Here is a 21068-nt window from a genome sequence, read left to right on the forward strand (position 1 = left end):
ACCAAGACATCTGCTGCTGCAATTCACATTATTTACGTTGTAAATCAACAATGTCGTGGCTATTTCCAGTTGGTAGAAATGAGCCTTGAGGGGATTGAAACCGGACCTGTGAATCACGAAGCCAAACTAAATGTAATATAGGATTTTGAGGATTTGCAAATTATATGACGATTTGTGAATTTGTTAATCTTTCCTTGTGTGAGGATCCTGGTCTGGGCCAGGTTCCATCTCTCTCTCTCTCTCTCTCTCTTTCTCTCTCTCTCTCTCTCTCTCTCTCTCTCTCTCTCTCTCTCTCTCTCTCTCTCTCTCTCTCTCTCTCTCTCTCTCTCTCTCTCTCTCTCTCACTCACACACATACGCACACACACACATATATAGATAGATAGATAGAGGGTACCACCTCTGGTTGCGTTTGTAGGGACCCCTCAACCTAGAAGACGATATTCAGACGATATGGAATAAAAGGAAGTCACCTGCATGAGGAGCTGCTATAGCTCTAAGACGAGCCGTGTCATGTGTTGTTGCAGCTGCTTAGTTAACAATGAGGCCATCCCAGCTGGATTGCTTGTGAGCTTTAGAAGGTACACAGGTATGCAACACACACCCACTAGACAATGAGTTGAGTGTTTACGATACTCATATATACGTAAGGTCCAACTCCTCACGGAGCCCTCATGAGTAAACTTTATTTTTCGCTTTATTATTGAACTCACTTTATATGATGAGAAAACAGTTAAATAATTTGTTTAGTTTGTGTCAAAGTTTCAGAAACGACTTACACCCCATCTTCTATAAACCCATAACATTTTATTTTTGTATTTTGTATTTTATTTTTGTATTTTGTATCCTCTGTACTTTTTTGTAAATAAAATAGTATTATTATTATTGTTGAAAAAATTCACTAGGACTGTGATGTGGGCTCGAACCTTTGACCAGTCGCATACTCTACCACTGGACCACCGCCTGGCAATGCCTGGGTCGATGGTTCGAGCTCACCTCACAGCCCTGGTGGATTGTCTCAGTGTTATATATCATATTAGTGTGATTTCTGTATTATTATTATTATTATTATTATTGAGGAAATTTTTAGGAACAGTGATGAGGATTCGAACCTGTGCGCTAGGTGTTCCCAGGCACACAATATTAATAATAATAATAATAATAATTTATTATTATTTTTAGCGTGATGTGTTTCAGGGATTTTGTGTGTAAGCTCTTGAGTAAAAATCACGTTTATTGGTCGACTGGTAAATCCCTCGCTGCGTTCCTTGTCGTTCTTAACCCGGCGTCGTCCCCCGGCCTGGTGGGCAAAGAACATATTAAAGAAAAAAACGCAAAAATTTAAAAAGATAAGGAAAAAATGAAGAAATTTCAGGGAGGAAGGAGTTTGATTTTAGTGGGAAGATTTTGGGGAGTTTCTTGGATGGGATGACTTAGGGAAGGACAGATTTAGGGATAGAGGAGAGGGAGGAGGGTATAGAGAGGGAGGAAGGGATAGGGGACAGAGGGAGGAGCCTAAGCCCCAGCGACTGGAGCAGGCTCAGTGTGGCCCGAGACGCCGTCGAGTGCACACCGCTTGCACAAGCCCCAAGCACCAGCGTCCCCGGCGTCTAATCCACGACACCAGTCCTCCAAACGTTCCATTTTGCTCTACGAACGTCCCAAACAAAAGGAGGAGAGGGGAAGAGAGAACATGTGTGTGCTGTTGGAGAACACAGCTGTTTTGTGAAGCTCACAGCACAGTCTGGGCGAAGACTAACTTCATGCAGTAACTATGACGTCTAACTGAGGCGTTGATTAGTGACGTCAAACTGCTGCAAGATACATTTGGGAGGCTGTCATCTCTCTGACGTCTCCCACGGGGCATCCCTGTTAATCTGACCTCATCTCGCCTGTCAACAGTCGCTTACTAACTGATGTCAAAGTCCTACAAATGTACTAAGTTTCCCCAGTTCGCCTTAACTGTCTTCGACGGACGCTGTCTCTCCCGTCTTCTCATTGAGTACGAACTCACCCTCAGTGCACGTACCGTCTGGCCCCGTCCACACTGACGGTCCTGTCCACACTGACGGTCTTGTGTGCTCCATAAGCTGAGCAAATATTAGCGTCGGGATTAAGCCTGAGCGCTGAGCCTTGCTTGTGTACTCATCGTGATAGACTCACTGTCTGCTTGGTGGATATGAAGATGAGGAGCAGGAGTGTGGCTACCATCCTGGTGTGTCTGGCAGGTGAGTCTCCACTCAGGTGAGTCTCCAGGTGAGTCCCTACTCACGTGAGTCCCCACTCTGGTGAGTCCCCACTCAGGCAGGTGAGTCCCCACTCAGGCAGGTGAGTCTCCAGGTGAGTCCCCACTCAGGTGAGTCCCCACTCAGGTGAGTCCCCACTCAGGTGAGTCCCCACTCAGGTAGATGAGTCTTCACTCAAGTAGGTGAGTCCCCACTCAGGCAGGTGAGTCCCCACTCAGGCAGGTGAGTCCCCACTCAGGCAGGTGAGTCCCCACTCAGGCAGGTGAGTCCCCACTCAGGCAGGTGAGTCCCTACTCAAGTAGGTGAGTCCCCACTCAGGAAGGTGAGTCTCCAGGTGAGTTCTCACTCAGGTGAGTCTCCAGGTGAGTCCCCACTCAGGTAGGTGAGTCCCCACTCAGGTAGGTGAGTCCCCACTCATGTAGGTGAGTCCTCACCCAGATAGGTGAGTCCCCACTCAGGCAGGTGAGTCCCCACTCAGGCAGGTGAGTCCCCACTCAGGCGGGTGAGTCCCCACTCAGGCGGGCGAGTCCCCACTCAGGTAGGTAAGTCCCCACTCAGGTAGGTGAGTCCCCACTCAGGTAGGTGAGTCTCCAGGTGAGTCCCCACTCAGGCAGGTGAGTCCCCACTCAGGTAGGTGAGTCCCCACTCAGGCGGGTGAGTCCCCACTCAGGCGGGTGAGTCCCCACTCAGGTAGGTGAGTCCCCACTCTGGTAGGTGAGTCTCCACTCAGGTAGGTGAGGTCCCCACTCAGGTAGGTGAGTCCTCACTCAGGTGAGTCCTCACTCAAGTAGGTGAGTCCCCACTCAGGTAGGTGAGTCCCTACTCAAGTAGGTGAGACCCCACTCAGGCAGGTGAGTCCCCACTTAGGTGAGTCTGGCAGGTGAGTCCCCACTTAGGTGAGTCTGGCAGGTGAGTCCCCACTTAGGTGAGTCTGGCAGGTGAGTCCCCACTTAGGTGAATCTGGCAGGTGAGTCCCCACTTAGGTGAGTCTGGCAGGTGAGTCCCCACTTAGGTGAGTCTGGCAGGTGAGTCCCCACTTAGGTGATGAATTTTCCTCATGAATACCAGTTTAATTTATTTTTTCATATCGAGTCTAATAAGACCCTTTTTCCCATACAAGTCCATTTGAAAATTTTCCCCTTCACTGTGGATTTTTTTTCCTTTCCAGATGAGTTCATTCTTATTTTTTCCAAAGAAGGGAACCATTTGTGGAATTTGTTCCCCACAGTAGGAAACCATTGCTGAAATTTTCCCCATAAATGGACTCAATCGGGAAATTTTTCTTCCAGGAAGATATTTCCATTAAAAAAATATAAATACATTGTGAAATCTTTTTTTTAAATTGAATTTTGGGTAGACACGAGTGGTAATGGGTGACATTTTATGGGTAGACTAGAGTGACGGGTGACACGTTATGGGTAGACTAGAGTGACGGGTGACACGTTATGGGTAGACTAGAGTGACGGGTGACATTTTATGGGTAGACTAGAGTGACGGGTGACACGTTATGGGTAGACTAGAGTGACGGGTGACACGTTATGGGTAGACTAGAGTGACGGGTGACACTTTATGGGTAGACTAGAGTGACGGGTGACATTTTATGGGTAGACTAGAGGTGACGGGTGACACTTTATGGGTAGACTAGAGTGACGGGTGACACTTTATGGGTAGACTAGAGTGACGGGTGACACTTTATGGGTAGACTAGAGTGACGGGTGACACGTTATGGGTAGACTAGAGTGACGGGTGACACTTTATGGGTAGACTAGAGTGACGGGTGACCCTTTATGGGTAGACTAGAGTGACGGGTGACACTTTATGGGTAGACTAGAGTGACGGGTGACACTTTATGGGTAGACTAGAGTGACGGGTGACACTTTATGGGTAGACTAGAGGTGACGGGTGACACTTTATGGGTAGACTAGAGTGACGGGTGACACTTTATGGGTAGACTAGAGTGACGGGTGACACTTTATGGGTAGACTAGAGGTGACGGGTGACACTTTATGGGTAGACTAGAGGTGACGGGTGACACTTTATGGGTAGACTAGAGGTGACGGGTGACACTTTATGGGTAGACTAGAGGTGACGGGTGACACGTTATGGGTAGACTAGAGTGACGGGTGACACTTTATGGGTAGACTAGAGTGACGGGTGACACGTTATGGGTAGACTAGAGTGACGGGTGACACTTTATGGGTAGACTAGAGTGACGGGTGACACTTTATGGGTAGACTTGAGTGACGGGTGACACTTTATGGGTAGACTAGAGGTGACGGGTGACACTTTATGGGTAGACTAGAGTGACGGGTGACACTTTATGGGTAGACTAGAGGTGACGGGTGACACGTTATGGGTAGACTAGAGTGACGGGTGACACTTTATGGGTAGACTAGAGGTGACGGGTGACACTTTATGGGTAGACTAGAGTGATGGGTGACACTTTATGGGTAGACTAGAGTGACGGGTGACACTTTATGGGTAGACTAGAGTGACGGGTGACACTTTATGGGTAGACTTGAGTGACGGGTGACACTTTATGGGTAGACTAGAGGTGACGGGTGACACGTTATGGGTAGACTAGAGGTGACGGGTGACACTTTATGGGTAGACTAGAGTGACGGGTGACACTTTATGAGTAGACTAGAGTGACGGGTGACACTTTATGGGTAGACTAGAGTGACGGGTGACACTTTATGAGTAGACTAGAGTGACGGGTGACACGTTATGGGTAGACTAGAGTGACGGGTGACACGTTATGTGTAGACTAGAGGTGACGGGTGACACTTTATGGGTAGACTAGAGGTGACGGGTGACACTTTATGGGTAGACTAGAGTGACGGGTGACACTTTATGGGTAGACTAGAGGTGACGGGTGACACTTTATGGGTAGACTAGAGTGACGGGTGACACTTTAATCTAGTATCTTGGGCTAGATCAATTAATGAACCAGATATTGCTAAATTTACCCCATACCTATTGGGCTAAATTTAGTACTTATTGAAGTACTTACTTTAGTACTTTAGTATAAGTGCTGCAATAAGTACTTATTGCAGTACTTATTGAAAATATTAGGATTATTGTATATATACCGACGTTCAACGCAATTTTGAAAGTATTAATCGGTACTGTTGAATTTGGACATGCACGTGCATTAATAATTGTTTATGTTTATTAACATAAACATTATGTTAAAACTGATGAATGTGTCTGGAGTAGACGGCGGCTGTCCCTGTAACGAGCCTGGCCTGAGGACGGGTTCGAAACTCCCGTCAAATAATAGGATCCCGTCTTTGCAAGGATCATCGGCGCCTCAAACCGGGGACCATAAAACACGAACCAGTACTTCTGCTGATTTGTGTTCTTATGGACGACTCGCTAAGGAAGGATCTCATATGTATACCTAACTGGTGTTCAACTGAGACTTCAAGCCTTCTTTGGAGCATCACTAAGAGGGTGGGAGCAACTGGAGAAAGCGCCAAGTCATTACAACAATATCGCACCTGGGAGGGGTCAGGATAAGAGTTTGGGATGGGATGGGGGAAAGGAATGGTGCCCAACCACTTGCTAGACGGTCGGGGATTGAACGCCGACCTGCATTGTACTTGCTGGCTGATCAGTAGGCTATTGTAGAGGCCCCTAATAACCTTCCAGAGGTTGGGGGTTACCCCGCACAGGTGAACTAGCCAGGTAGCACAGGTGAACTAGCCAGGTAGCACAGGTGAACTAGCCAGGTAGCACAGGTGAACTAACCAGGTAGCACAGGTGAACTAACCAGGTAGCACAGGTGAACTAGCCAGGTAGCACAGGTGAACTAGCCAAGTAGCACAGGTGAACTAACCAGGTAGCACAGGTGAACTAACCAGGTAGCACAGGTGAACTAGCCAAGTAGCACAGGTGAACTAACCAGGTAGCACAGGTGAACTAACCAGGTAGCACAGGTGAACTAACCAGGTAGCACAGGTGAACTAGCCAGGTAGCACAGGTGAACTAGCCAAGTAGCACAGGTGAACTAGCCAAGTAGCACAGGTGAACTAGCCAGGTAGCACAGGTGAACTAGCCAAGTAGCACAGGTGAACTAGCCAAGTAGCACAGGTGAACTAGCCAAGTAGCACAGGTGAACTAGCCAGGTAGCACAGGTGAACTAGCCAAGTAGCACAGGTGAACTAGCCAAGTAGCACAGGTGAACTAGCCAAGTAGCACAGGTGAACTAGCTAGGTAGCACAGGTGAACTAGCCAAGTAGCACAGGTGAACTAGCCAAGTAGCACAGGTGAACTAGCCAGGTAGCACAGGTGAACTAGCCAGGTAGCACAGGTGAACTAGCCAGGTAGCACAGGTGAACTAACCAGGTAGCACAGGTGAACTAGCCAGGTAGCACAGGTGAACTAGCCAGGTAGCACAGGTGAACTAACCAGGTAGCACAGGTGAACTAGCCAGGTAGCACAGGTGAACTAACCAGGTAGCACAGGTGAACTAACCAGGTAGCACAGGTGAACTAGCCAGGTAGTACAGGTGAACTAGCCAGGTAGCACAGGTGAACTAACCAGGTAGCACAGGTGAATTAGCCAGGTAGCACAGGTGAACTAGCCAGGTAGCACAGGTGAACTAACCAGGTAGCACAGGTGAACTAACTAGGTAGCACAGGTGAACTAATGAACACTACAAACTAATTCATAGATTTGTATCCTCCTGGTTCGTCCCGTCATATCTCGACTCAAACCATAGCTCAACCCGTTCTCGCAAATTTAATAAGTCAATATTGACTTATTAAATACGTGCATAGGGGACATACTTAACATAATAGATACCCTTAAAAAGATTCATAGAAAACACCGACCTTACCTAACCTTGTTAGTATCTTAAGATAAGCATCTTATTGCTTCGTAATTACAATTATTACCTAACCTATAATAGGAATAGGTTAAGTAATAATTGTAATTACGAAGCAATAAGATGCTTATCTTAAGATACTAACAAGGTTAGGTAAGGTCGGTGTTTTCTATGAATCTTTTTAAGCTACCTAGTTATCTATTATGTTTAGTATATCACCTTTGCACGTAGTTAATAAGTCAATATTGACTTTACGAATTTGCGGGAACGGGTTGCATAGCTAGACACGTGACAAAAATCTCCCAGTCTAAATCGACTCGAAAATCCCAGTTTATCAACATACTAGTTATAACTATTGATATGGGGAAAAAAATATCAATACCGCTGTTAATGAACCAGTGACCAATTGGCTTAACTGGGCTTCTCTCTTAATTGTCCGTTGCCTGCGAATTGCCTGGACACGAAACCAGTCAAAGGAATAGATTTATTATGGGGGTGAGTGCTGGAATATGTCGCGGGGTTGAGTGTTGTAAACATGGGGTTTAGAACCCTTACAGGAGAGCATCCGGTGGACGTATTAGGGGTAGGTATGGACGTATTAGGAGTAGGTATGGGCGTATTAGGGGTAGGTATGGGCGTATTAGGGGTAGGTATGGGCGTATTAGGGTAGGTATAGACGTATTAGGGGTAGGTATGGACGTATTAGGGGAGGTATGGATGTATTAGGGGTAGGTATGGACGTATTAGGGGAGGTATGGATGTATTAGGGGTAGGTATGGACGTATTAGGGGTAGGTATGGGCGTATTAGGGTAGGTATGGACGTATTAGGGGAGGTATGGACGTATTAGGGGGTAGGTATGGGCGTATTAGGGGAGGTATGGGCGTATTAGGGGAGGTATGGACGTATTAGGGGAGGTATGGGCGTATTAGGGGAGGTATGGGCGTATTAGGGGAGGTATGGACGTATTAGGGGAGGTATGGACGTATTAGGGGAGGTATGGACATATTTGGGGAGGTATGGACGTATTATGGGAGGTATGGGCGTATTAGGGGAGGTATGGACGTATTAGAGGAGATATGGACGTATCAGGGAAGATATGGACGTATTAGGGGAGATATGGACGTATTAGGGGGAGATATGGACGTGTTAGGGGGAGATATGGACGTATTAGGGGAGATATGGACATTATTAGAACGTTGCTACAACGTGGTATATTGGTTGTGACGAATGTTAGGTGTTAAGCCTTGTTCGAATGTTGTAGGAACGTCGTAATTTCGTCGTGTGTCTGGCGGGAGAGTATATTCAGCCTCCCTGACAGCTGAGTGGACAGCGCTTCGGATTCGTAGTGGTTCAATCCCCGGTGAAGGCGGAGACAAAAGGGCAAAATGTTTCTTTCACACTAATGCCCCCTGTTACCTAGCAGTAAATAGGTACCCGGGAGTTAGACAGCTGCTTTGGGTTGCTTCTTGGGGGGGGGGGGGTGTAACAAAAAGGAGTCCTGGTTGAGGACCGGGCCGGGGGGACGCTAAGGCCCGAAATCATCTCAAGATAACCTCAAGATAACCTCAAGATAACCTCCTTCTGGCGCCCTCCTTAGTGAGGTGTCAACACCTTGCTCAGATGCCATTTACACCACCTTTTCTCCCCATAATCAAGGTAGTTTCGCTAAAAATAACCTTTAACGAGACAAACTTTCCAAAAAGAAAGTTTTAAACTCTCAGGTTGCTTCAGTAATTCCTAGATGCATAATATCAATTATTTAGAAACTTGTTAGCCTGCTTCAAGGAATATATATATTATGCTTTTACATATGAATATGTGAGAAAAGAGGAGGATGTTGACAGGAATATAATACTCGGCTACACATGGATATTGGTTCCCATAAACATGCCAGGAGGAGGACACAGTTTTGTGTGTGGTCCTCCGTGGGCCCTCAGGCGGAGAGGGGGGAGGGGGGAGGGTGGACCGCGTCGTATATTAGTGTATGCGAGTGTTGGGATGGACGCTGGGTATACATATGGACGCTGTGTATACATATGGACGCTGTGTATACATACACGGTGCGGGGAGGAAGGGAACGGATGCGGTAAATTGGTTGTTTTGGGTGTAACTGACCAGAATCTTTTCGTGTTCCAGGAAGCCTGAAATAGATCAAGGGGTCGGAAGAAAAAATGTATATAAAAGTGGCTTCTCCTATTTTTGTGTGGTGTTGAGCTCGTTGACTCGTGGTGTTGTCTACTTTGTGTGGTGTTGAGCTCGTTGACTCGTGGTGTTGTCTACTTTGTGTGGTGTTGAGCTCGTTGACACGTGGTGTTGTCTACTTTGTGTGGTGTTGAGCTCGTTGACTCGTGGTGTTGTCTACTTTGTGTGGTGTTGAGCTCGTTGACTCGTGGTGTTGTCTACTTTGTGTGGTGTTGAGCTCGTTGACACGTGGTGTTGTCTACTTTGTGTGGTGTTGAGCTCGTTGACACGTGGTGTTGTCTACTTTGTGTGGTGTTGAGCTCGTTGACTCGTGGTGTTGTCTACTTTGTGTGGTGTTGAGCTCGTTGACACGTGGTGTTGTCTACTTTGTGTGGTGTTGAGCTCGTTGACTCGTGGTGTTGTCTACTTTGTGTGGTGTTGAGCTCGTTGACTCGTGGTGTTGTCTACTTTGTGTGGTGTTGAGCTCGTTGACTCGTGGTGTTGTCTACTTTGTGTGGTGTTGAGCTCGTTGACACGTGGTGTTGTCTACTTTGTGTGGTGTTGAGCTCGTTGACTCGTGGTGTTGTCTACTTTGTGTGGTGTTGAGCTCGTTGACTCGTGGTGTTGTCTACTTTGTGTGGTGTTGAGCTCGTTGACTCGTGGTGTTGTCTACTTTGTGTGGTGTTGAGCTCGTTGACTCGTGGTGTTGTCTACTTTGTGTGGTGTTGAGCTCGTTGACTCGTGGTGTTGTCTACTTTGTGTGGTGTTGAGCTCGTTGACACGTGGTGTTGTCTACTTTGTGTGGTGTTGAGCTCGTTGACTCGTGTTGTCTACTTTGTGTGGTGTTGAGCTCGTTGACTCGTGGTGTTGTCTACTTTGTGTGGTGTTGAGCTCGTTGACTCGTGGTGTTGTCTACTTTGTGTGGTGTTGAGCTCGTTGACTCGTGGTGTTGTCTACTTTGTGTGGTGTTGAGCTCGTTGACTCGTGGTGTTGTCTACTTTGTGTGGTGTTGAGCTCGTTGACTCGTGGTGTTGTCTACTTTGTGTGGTGTTGAGCTCGTTGACTCGTGGTGTTGTCTACTTTGTGTGGTGTTGAGCTCGTTGACACGTGGTGTTGTCTACTTTGTGTGGTGTTGAGCTCGTTGACTCGTGGTGTTGTCTACTTTGTGTGGTGTTGAGCTCGTTGACTCGTGGTGTTGTCTACCTTGTGTGGTGTTATTCCCCGTGTCTGGCTGATTATAAGAGAGAGATAATGGGTTTGACATTTAGGGTAGGATTCTTGACTGACAGGGTAAGGGATATGACAGCTGAATGGACAGCGCTCGGGATTCGTAGCCCTGAGGTTCCGGGTTCGATCTCCTTTGGAATCGGAAACAAATGGGCAGAGTTTCTTTCACCCTGATGGTTCTGTTCGCCTAGCAGTAAATAGGTACCTGGGAGTTAGACAGCTGCTACGGGCTGCTTCCTGGGGGTGTGTAACAAAAAGGAGGCCTGGTCGAGGACCGGGCCGCGGGGACGCTAAAGCCCGAAATCATCTCAAAATAACCTCAAGAAGACATAGCCGAAGTATTACATATCATATGCTGTCACTCAACAGCCCGCTTACATTTAAGTGCCCATTGTTGAGGTTATCTTGAGGTTATCTTGAGGTTATCTTGAGGTTATCTTGAGGTTATCTTGAGGTTATCTTGAGGTTATCTTCTTTTGGTCTCTTTTTTTTATTTTGTAACTAGCTGTACCCGGCCACGCGTTGCTGTGGCTGAGCAACCTTCCCTGTCCTCCACTCCTCCCCACCATTCCCCCCTCACCCGTCTCTTCGGCCTCCCAACCATCCCCCACTCCACCATGCCCCACTCCCCTGTCCCTTTGTCCTCCCCCACCATTCTCCACTCCCTCATCCCCTCGTCCCCATCATCCCAAGCTTTCCCGTCCCCTCGTCCTTACCCACCATTACCCCCTCCCTTGTCCCCTCGTCCTCCCCACCATCTCTCACTTCCGTCCCCTCGTCCTCCCCACCATTCCCCACTCCCTCGTCCGATGCCTTCCCAGATGGTTTGATGGTCCCATCAGAAAATTGTGAACATCAAGTGATCTGATGTTTCCATCACTGATATATAAGAAAAACAGTTAAAAAATGAAATGAAAATATGAAAAAGTAAAAATATAAACTAGACTCACGAAATGAACGGTATGGTAAACAACACAGCTCAATTCCAACGCAATTCAAACAAATAATTAAATCAAAATGAAAATAAATCAAATTTATGAAAATTCTATTTATCAATGCAATCAGAAACATTGAAATGGAATTGTAACATGTTTAGTATAGCATGTGTGTTGCTCTTACATGCAACAGATGGCGCTGTTTTTCAAGAAAACCATAGTTTTACCTGTCACAGTTGTGGCATCTATACATATACTTATGAAATTAACGGTATGGTAAACAACACAGCTCAATTCCAACACAATGTCACAAAATAATTAAATAAAAAGTTAAATAAATCGAAATCTATGACAATAAAATTTATCAATGCAATCGGAAACATTGAAATGGAATTCGTGACATATTTAGTATGGCGTGCATACTAAACACTATGCACTAACACTAAAAACACTAAACACTGTTGCACTATTATGTGCAACAGATGGCGCTGTTTTTCAAAAACGCATGTTTTTACCTGTCACAGGGGTGGACTCTATATAGTAGGTATATAAAAAGATGCGCCTATTTGGATGCAACGTTGGGTCAAAATTTCAAGGCAATCGGTGAAGAACTTTCGGAGATTACAGCGTGTGTTGCTCTAACGTCCAACAGATGGCACTGTTTAAAAAAAAGCATGTTTTTTTTCCTGTCACAGGTGAGGCATGTATATAGTAGATATATAAAAAGAAACACCTATTCGAATGCAACGTTGTGTCAAAATTTCAAAGCAATCGGTAAAGAGGTTTCGAAGATTTCCCTCGCATGAAAAACATATGAAATCACAGTTTTTTTCAGAAAAAGCTTTTTTTTTACCGTCACATACGTGACATCTATATAATATGTATATGAAAATCTGCTCGGATGCGAATGGAACGTTGTGTGAAAATTTCAAAGCAATCGGTGAAGAACTTTCGGAGATTATCGGTTATGCACAAACGAACATTTCCATTTTTATTTATATAGATTTTGAGAAGCTGTTACTCATGCAGCAGCCACCCCCCCCCTCTCCAGGGCGCAAAGTCAGGGTAGGTTGATACAGGGGAGAAGCTGTTACCCATGCAGCAGGTCCTCCCCTCTCCACGGCGCCGAAAGTCTTCAGTGGAAAGGCACATATATATTTCACATCTCCGTGACTGTTGGGGGTTGGTGGATGAATGTTGCTCTTACGACCTACCATTACATATGGGAGGTCGTAAGTACTGTGTCCTTTTACCCTACCAGAAGTAAAGGGGCACAACACTGACCTTCCATTTCAGTAGCTCATGACCAAGCCTTGAGTGCGTCAAGGAGACGGGTGCGTCAAGGAGACGGGTGCGTCAAGGAGACGGGTGCGTCAAGGAGACGGGTGCGTCAAGGAGACGGGTGCGTCAAGGAGACGGGTGCGTCAAGGAGACGGGTGCGTCAAGGAGACGTGTGCGTCAAGGAGACGTGTGCGTCAAGGAGACGTGTGCGTCAAGGAGACGTGTGCGTCAAGGAGAGGGGTGATGGATAGCGTAGTTTGTTGACGTTTACAAACATATATCAACACATAGACTATTAACTCGGGCACAAGAAGGGTAGCAGGCCGGGCACCAGGAGTTAGAATTCACGTTCCAGTAGACACTGATAGGTAAGAACTGATAGATATGTACAGACATAAAATGCACATGTATGCAGCAACACGCACGCGCGCGCGCGCACACACACACACACACACACACACACACACACACACACACACACACACACACACACACACACTCTCTCACACACACACACACACACTCTCACACACACACACACTCTCTCACACACACACACTGTCACACAAAAAACAACAGTAAAGGAACAGGTTATGAGATTAAGGATAGGGGCGGTAGGATTCACTACAAATGACAAGGAAGTGTGTGAGGAATTGAATAAGAAATTCCAGGAGGTCTTCACCTTAGAGCAAGGAGAAATTCCAGAGGTAAGTGAGGGAATAGCTAACCAGGAACCACTGGAAGAGTTTGAGATTACCAGTGGGGAAGTAAGGAAGTGTTTACTAGAGTTGGACGTGACGAAGGCTATAGGCCCAGATGGAATCTCCCCTTGGGTTCTAAAGGAAGGAGCAAGAGAACTGAGCCTACCACTCTCCATAGTGTATAACAAATCACTGGCAACAGGGGAACTGCCAGATATTTGGAAAGCAGCTAACGTAGTCCCGATATACAAGAAAGGGGATAGACAGGAGGCACTGAACTACAGGCCAGTGTCCCTAACCTGCATACCATGCAAGCTGATGGAGAAGATTGTGCGAAAAAAACTAGTGGAGCATCTGGAGCGAAGGAACTTTGTAACACAGCATCAACATGGGTTCAGGGATGGCAGGTCCTGCCTCACAGGGTTACTTGAATTCTACGACCAGGCAACAAAAATAAGGCAAGAAAGAGAAGGGTGGGCAGACTGCATATTTTTGGATTGTCAGAAAGCCTTTGATACAGTGCCACACAAGAGGCTAGTGCGAAAGTTGGAGATGCAGGCTGGAGTGAGAGGGAAGGTACTCCGGTGGATAGAGGAGTACCTAAGCAACAGGAGACAACGAGTCTGTGTGAGGGGTGAGGTCTCAGATTGGCGAGACGTCACAAGTGGAGTCCCGCAGGGGTCAGTCCTTGGACCTATACTGTTTCTGGTATATGTAAATGATCTCCCAGAGGGTATAGATTCGTTCCTCTCAATGTTTGCCGACGATGCAAAAATTATGAGGAGGATTGAAACAGAGGATGATAGTAGGAGGCTACAAGATGACCTGGATAGACTGAGTGAATGGTCCAACAAATGGCTGTTGAAGTTCAACCCGAGTAAATGCAAAGTAATGAAACTAGGCAGTGGAAACAGGAGGCCAGGCACAGGATACAGAATAGGAGATGAAGTACTTAATGAAACAGACAGAGAGAAAGATCTAGGAGTTGATATCACACCAAACCTGTCTCCTGAAGCCCACATAAAGAGAATAACGTCTGCGGCATATGCGAGGCTGGCTAACATCAGAACGGCGTTCAGGAACCTGTGTAAGGAATCATTCAGAATCTTGTACACCACATATGTAAGACCAATCCTGGAGTATGCGGCCCCAGCATGGAGCCCGTACCTTGTCAAGCACAAGACGAAGCTGGAAAAAGTCCAAAGGTATGCTACTAGACTAGTCCCAGAACTAAGAGGCATGAGTTATGAGGAAAGGCTGCGGGAAATGCACCTTACGACACTGGAAGACAGAAGAGTAAGGGGGGACATGATCACAACCTACAAAATCCTCAGGGGAATCGACCGGGTAAACAAGGATGAACTATTCAACACTGGTGGGACGCGAACAAGGGGACACAGGTGGAAGCTGAGTACCCAAATGAGCCACAGAGACGTTAGAAAGAACTTTTTCAGTGTCAGAGTAGTTAGTAAATGGAATGCATTAGGAAGTGATGTGGTGGAGGCTGACTCCATACACAGTTTCAAATGTAGATATGATAGAGCCCAATAGGCTCAGGAATCTGTACACCAGTTGATTGACGGTTGAGAGGCGGGACCAAAGAGCCAGAGCTCAACCCCCGCAAGCACAATTAGGTGAGCACAATTAGGTGAGTACACACACACTCTCACACACACACACACACACTCTCACACACACACACACTCTCACACACACACACACAATCTCACACACACACACACTCACACACACACACACACACACACACTCACACACACACACACTCTCACACACACACACACTCTCACACACACACACACACACACACACACACACACACACACACACACACACACACACACACACAGGGAAGGAGGGAAGGAGCGCAGGGAGAGAGAAGGAAATCAGAGTACCACAACCCAGAACCCTACAATCCCAGAGGGAAGTGGAGAACCCTCCTCAAACAGTGCAACAGCCACAGGGATTGGGGCACCACCCCCAAATTCTACCCAACAGACACCCAACCTGCCCCATCCCCTGTCAGCCCCCCACTAAGTACCCACCTAGGGCACCCTCCCCCCACCCACCCCCCTCCTCCCACTCACCCCCCTTCTCCCCCTCACCCCTCTCCCCAGGACCTCCCTTCTCCCCCATCCCCCATGCCCTCCCTTCTCCCACATGCCTTCCCGTCTCTCCCACCCCCATGCCCTCCCTTCTCCCCCTCCCCCCTAAGCCCCCCACTCTCCCCCACCCCACCTAAGTCTTCCCCTCTCCCCCACTCCCCTAAACCCTCCCCTCTTCCTCACCCACCTCAGCCCTCCCTTTTCCCCCACGCCCCCCAAGCCCTCCACCCTTTTCTCTCCCCCCAAGCCCCCCCATCTCCCCTATCCCCCACAGCCTCTCCTCCCCCCATGCTTCCCCAACCCTCCCTCTCTTACCCACCCCCTGTACCCTCCCCCTCTTATCCACCCCCTGTACCCTCCCCCTCTTATCCACCCCCTGTACCCTCCCCCTCTTATCCACCCCCTGTACCCTCCCCCTCTCCCCCACCACCCCAAGCCCTCCCTCCTCCACCAATCCCCCCGTGCCAGGTCCCCCCAGCTCCCACTCACCCCAGATCCCAAAGGTCCCCCCCAGAAAAGAAGCAGAAGAGAGTCAGTTTCAGGGTGATGTACTCGAACATAGATGGGATCACAAGCAAGACAAGTGAACTAAGGGAAAGAGCACAAGAAGTTAACCCAGATGTAATCGGACTCACTGAAACAAAACTCTCTGGAATCATAACGAATGCCGTGTTTCCCCAGGAGTATACAGTAATAAGGAAAGAGAGGGAAGGTAGAGGAGGAGGCGGAGTGGCCCTACTCATGAGAAGGGAATGGAGTTTTAAGGAGATGGCCATCCCGGGCTGTGAGGAGTTCAGAGACTACATAGCAGGCACCATAACAATGGGAGGACCAAGAATAGTAGTAGCAGTAATATACAACCCTCCACCAAATGACAGGAGACCCAGTCAAGAGTATGAAAACAACAACAAGGCAGTTAACACTATAATTGAGAGGGCAGCCTCTGCTGCCTGTAGAAATAGATCCCACCTGCTCATCATGGGCGACTTCAATCACGGAAAGATTGACTGGGAGAACAAGGAACCGCATGGAGGCGAGGATACGTGGAGAGCCTAACTATTGGAGGTGGTGACAAGCAACTTTTTAACGCAGCATGTCGGAGAACCCACAAGGATGAGAGGCAATGACGAACCAGCGAGACTCGACCTAGTCTTCACTCTGAACGACTCCGACATAAGAGAAATCGGTTTTGAGGACCCAGTAGGAATGAGCGACCACAGTGTACTGGTGTTTGAGTACTTGATTGAAGAAGGGTTATTGAACTCGAGGAGAGATACCGAAACCAAAAGGTTAGCATACCGAAAGGGAAACTATGAGGGGATAAGAAAATTCCTAACAGATATAGCATGGGAAACAGAGCTCAGGGGAAAGACGGCCCAAGATATGATGGATTACATCACGCAGAAGTGCAAGGACGCAGCAAACAAGTTTGTCCCAGTCCAAAAGGAAAACAGAGAAATGAAGATGAGAAACCCATGGTTTAATCAAAGATGTAGGCTAGCTAAGCAGCAAAGTAAAAGGGCATGGAGAAACTATAGGAATAACAGGACACTGGAGAGCAGAGAAAGATACCAGAATGCCAGGAATGAATATGTCAGGATGAGAAGAGAGGCAGAAAGACAATACGAAAATGACATCGCAAGCAAGGCAAAGACTCAGCCTAAATTGTTGCATAGCCACATTAGGAGAAAAACAACAGTAAAGGAACAGGTTATGAGATTAAGGATAGGGGCGGAAGGATTCACTACAAATGACAAGGAAGTGTGTGAGGAATTGAATAAGAAATTCCAGGAGGTCTTCACCTTAGAACAAGGAGAAATTCCAGAGGTAAGTGAGGGAATAGCTAACCAGGAACCACTGGAAGAGTTTGAGATTACCAGTGGGGAAGTAAGGAAGTGTTTACTAGAGTTGGACGTGACGAAGGCTATAGGCCCAGATGGAATCTCCCCTTGGGTTCTAAAGGAAGGAGCAAGAGAACTGAGCCTACCACTCTCCATAGTGTATAACAAATCACTGGCAACAGGGGAACTGCCAGATACTTGGAAAGCAGCTAACGTAGTCCCGATATACAAGAAAGGGGATAGACAGGAGGCACTGAACTACAGGCCAGTGTCCCTAACCTGCATACCATGCAAGCTGATGGAGAAGATTGTGCGAAAAAAACTAGTGGAGCATCTGGAGCGAAGGAACTTTGTAACACAGCATCAACATGGGTTCAGGGATGGCAGGTCCTGCCTCACAGGGTTACTTGAATTCTACGACCAGGCAACAAAAATAAGGCAAGAAAGAGAAGGGTGGGCAGACTGCATATTTTTGGATTGTCAGAAAGCCTTTGATACAGTGCCACACAAGAGGCTAGTGCGAAAGTTGGAGATGCAGGCTGGAGTGAGAGGGAAGGTACTCCGGTGGATAGAGGAATACCTAAGCAACAGGAGACAACGAGTCTGTGTGAGGGGTGAGGTCTCAGATTGGCGAGACGTCACAAGTGGAGTCCCGCAGGGGTCAGTCCTTGGACCTATACTGTTTCTGGTATATGTAAATGATCTCCCAGAGGGTATAGATTCGTTCCTCTCAATGTTTGCCGACGATGCAAAAATTATGAGGAGGATTGAAACAGAGGATGATAGTAGGAGGCTACAAGATGACCTGGATAGACTGAGTGAATGGTCCAACAAATGGCTGTTGAAGTTCAACCCGAGTAAATGCAAAGTAATGAAACTAGGCAGTGGAAACAGGAGGCCAGGCACAGGATACAGAATAGGAGATGAAGTACTTAATGAAACAGACAGAGAGAAAGATCTAGGAGTTGATATCACACCAAACCTGTCTCCTGAAGCCCACATAAAGAGAATAACGTCTGCGGCATATGCGAGGCTGGCTAACATCAGAACGGCGTTCAGGAACCTGTGTAAGGAATCATTCAGAATCTTGTACACCACATATGTAAGACCAATCCTGGAGTATGCGGCCCCAGCATGGAGCCCGTACCTTGTCAAGCACAAGACGAAGCTGGAAAAAGTCCAAAGGTATGCTACTAGACTAGTCCCAGAACTAAGAGGCATGAGTTATGAGGAAAGGCTGCGGGAAATGCACCTCACGACACTGGAAGACAGAAGAGTAAGGGGGGACATGATCACAACCTACAAAATCCTCAGGGGAATCGACCGGGTAAACAAGGACGAACTTTTCAACACTGGTGGGACGCGAACAAGGGGACACAGGTGGAAGCTGAGTACCCAAATGAGCCACAGAGACGTTAGAAAGAACTTTTTCAGTGTCAGAGTAGTTAGCAAATGGAATGCATTAGGAAGTGATGTGGTGGAGGCTGACTCCATTCACAGTTTCAAATGTAGATATGATAGAGCCCAATAGGCTCAGGAATCTGTACACCAGTTGATTGACGGTTGAGAGGCGGGACCAAAGAGCCAGAGCTCAACCCCCGCAAGCACAATTAGGTGAGTACAATTAGGTGAGTACACACACACACACACACACATACGTCCACATCAACACACTCAGACAAAGAACACACACATAGGTACAAAATTGGACTTTAAGAAAGCACTGAAGAACAAAGTCCAACAGCCAGCATTTCCAAATTTCATTGGCCAGCCAGCGCTCAGTGCAAGAGGGAACGAGCCACACACTTCTCTCCAGAAAAGGTCTTGCAAATTTTTCTTCCTCTATTTTTGTTAACCTGTCACGCGTGTCTATTATTTTGATTGCAAAGCGGAGCTCGAAATTCCAAAGAAAAGTTTACGGCACTAGAAGCAACGGAGAGAATGGCGATGGGATATACATAGAGGACCCAAGATGGGTCATCCATGGTGACCCATCTTGGTCACCATGGATGTGACTGGTGGAGCGACTCCTGAACACTCAACCACTAACCATCAGAGCACAACAAGCCGCGAGAACACCGTTGAAAATTTAGAAGACCCAATGCTAGAAAGATTACTCCAAGATGAGACCAGCCCGCCAGCAGGTGGCCCAAGAGCTTGGGTCTACTCTATAGTGTGTTTGTGTGTGTTATTGAATCTAATATGAGAGAAAGGATTAGATCATGATCCTAGCACGAATCTTAACATTTCTTACGTTCTTCTTTTACTTGAGTAGAAAGTTGAAAATTTGACTCTCCACCGGTCGGAGCCGGTCGGCCGAGCGGACAGCACGCTGGACTTGTGATCCTGTGGTCCTAGGTTCGATCCCAGACGCCGGCGAGAAGCAATGGGCAGAGTTTCTTTCACCCTATGCCCCTGTTACCTAGCAGTAAAATAGGTACCTGGGTGTTAGTCAGCTGTCACGGGCTGCTTCCTGGGAGTGGAGGCCTGGTCGAGGACCGGGCCGCGGGGACACTAAAAGCCCCGAAATCATCTCAAGATAACCTCAAGATAACCTCCACAAGTTCATTTTAGATCATTATATGGCCTCACGCTATGAGGTGTTTCATTGATCCGGTGAACATTCTCAAAGGCTGATGTGAATGAAATTACCGGAAAAGATTCAGCCGCATATATATCCTAATAAGATGAGGTGATATAAAGAGCATCAACCAATAAGTCTTCTGCTTTTCCTTAATTGTTATTTTCTTATGTTGTCTGAGGATGTTTGTGCTGGATAGTCTGCCTTGGGCTTGAAGATGATAGAATGTACCTTAGTGTGAGCTCAATATTAATAGATAGTTGAGAGTGCTTGATATATAGTGCTTCGCTGATGCCTGATCTTCAATTGTCTTTGTGCCTGTCGTTTATTTCGGTGTTGCTGGTCAGGATACAGCAGATGGTGATCATCTGGCTGTGTGAAAAAATAATTGTATGTTGTTCGATGAAGCTTTCAAGTCTGTGCACTGGCTGGCACCTTGGAACGGACGCTACTGTCTTGCCTATATACTGAAATCTTTGGCAGTCCCCAACTGCACAAGTGTAGGTATAGATGACATCTGCTTCCTTCAAGGTATTTAGCTTCGTGAGTGTTCTTATGGAGCAAGTTGGTACTCTTCATGCTCCTATACAAATAGTCTTTTGCTCAAATATGAGCAAAAACGAATATAAGTATATGAGATATATGAGTTAGATAATACAACGTTTCAGAAAAAAATAAAATCGAAAACGCAAAAAATAAACAATATAAGAGAGATTCAAAAGATCACGAAAAAAAATATGTAAGAAAGACTAAGAAATTAGAGAAGGACATTACTGGGCAGGAGAGGTTCCTTGGTGCCAAGACGTGTGGAGACGTGTGCAGCTGAAGCAGGCATTGCCTTCGTGAAGACCAGAGAAGCAATCTCCCAATTGTTGTTTGTTGTGCCTCCCTGGAGGAGAGAGAGAGAGAGAGAGAGAGAGAGAGAGAGAGAGAAAGAGAGAGAGAGAGAGAGAGAGAGAGAGAGAGAGAGAGAAAGAGAGAGAGAGAGAGAGAGAGAGAGAGAGAGAGAGAGAGAGAGAGAGAGAGAGAGAGAGAGAGAGAGAGAGAGAGAGAGAGAGAGAGAGAGAGAGAGATTAAAGCCTGCCTTGGTGGTTCAATTTACTTAACCCGCAAGGCAAGT

At 47.1% G+C, this 21068-nt stretch overlaps 1 protein-coding gene across 2 annotated transcripts in view; it reads left to right on the plus strand.

Moving 5' to 3' along the window:
* Window positions 1-21068, plus strand: part of LOC123756847 (ly6/PLAUR domain-containing protein 2) — a 206519-nt gene that overhangs the window by 63643 nt on the left and 121808 nt on the right. The window contains exon 1 of one of the 2 annotated variants that reach the window (XM_045740227.2): window positions 1548-2227. The exons of the other annotated variant lie outside the window; for it this stretch is intronic. Within the exon in view, the coding sequence (XP_045596183.2) occupies window positions 2179-2227 (49 nt within the window). The 5' untranslated portion in view covers window positions 1548-2178. Of the gene's footprint in view, window positions 1-1547; window positions 2228-21068 lie in introns of those variants that run through there. 2 annotated transcript variants of the gene reach the window in all.

The sequence above is a fragment of the Procambarus clarkii genome, chromosome 26 (genome assembly GCF_040958095.1).
Source record: "Procambarus clarkii isolate CNS0578487 chromosome 26, FALCON_Pclarkii_2.0, whole genome shotgun sequence".
Classification (NCBI taxonomy): Eukaryota; Metazoa; Arthropoda; class Malacostraca; order Decapoda; family Cambaridae; genus Procambarus; species Procambarus clarkii.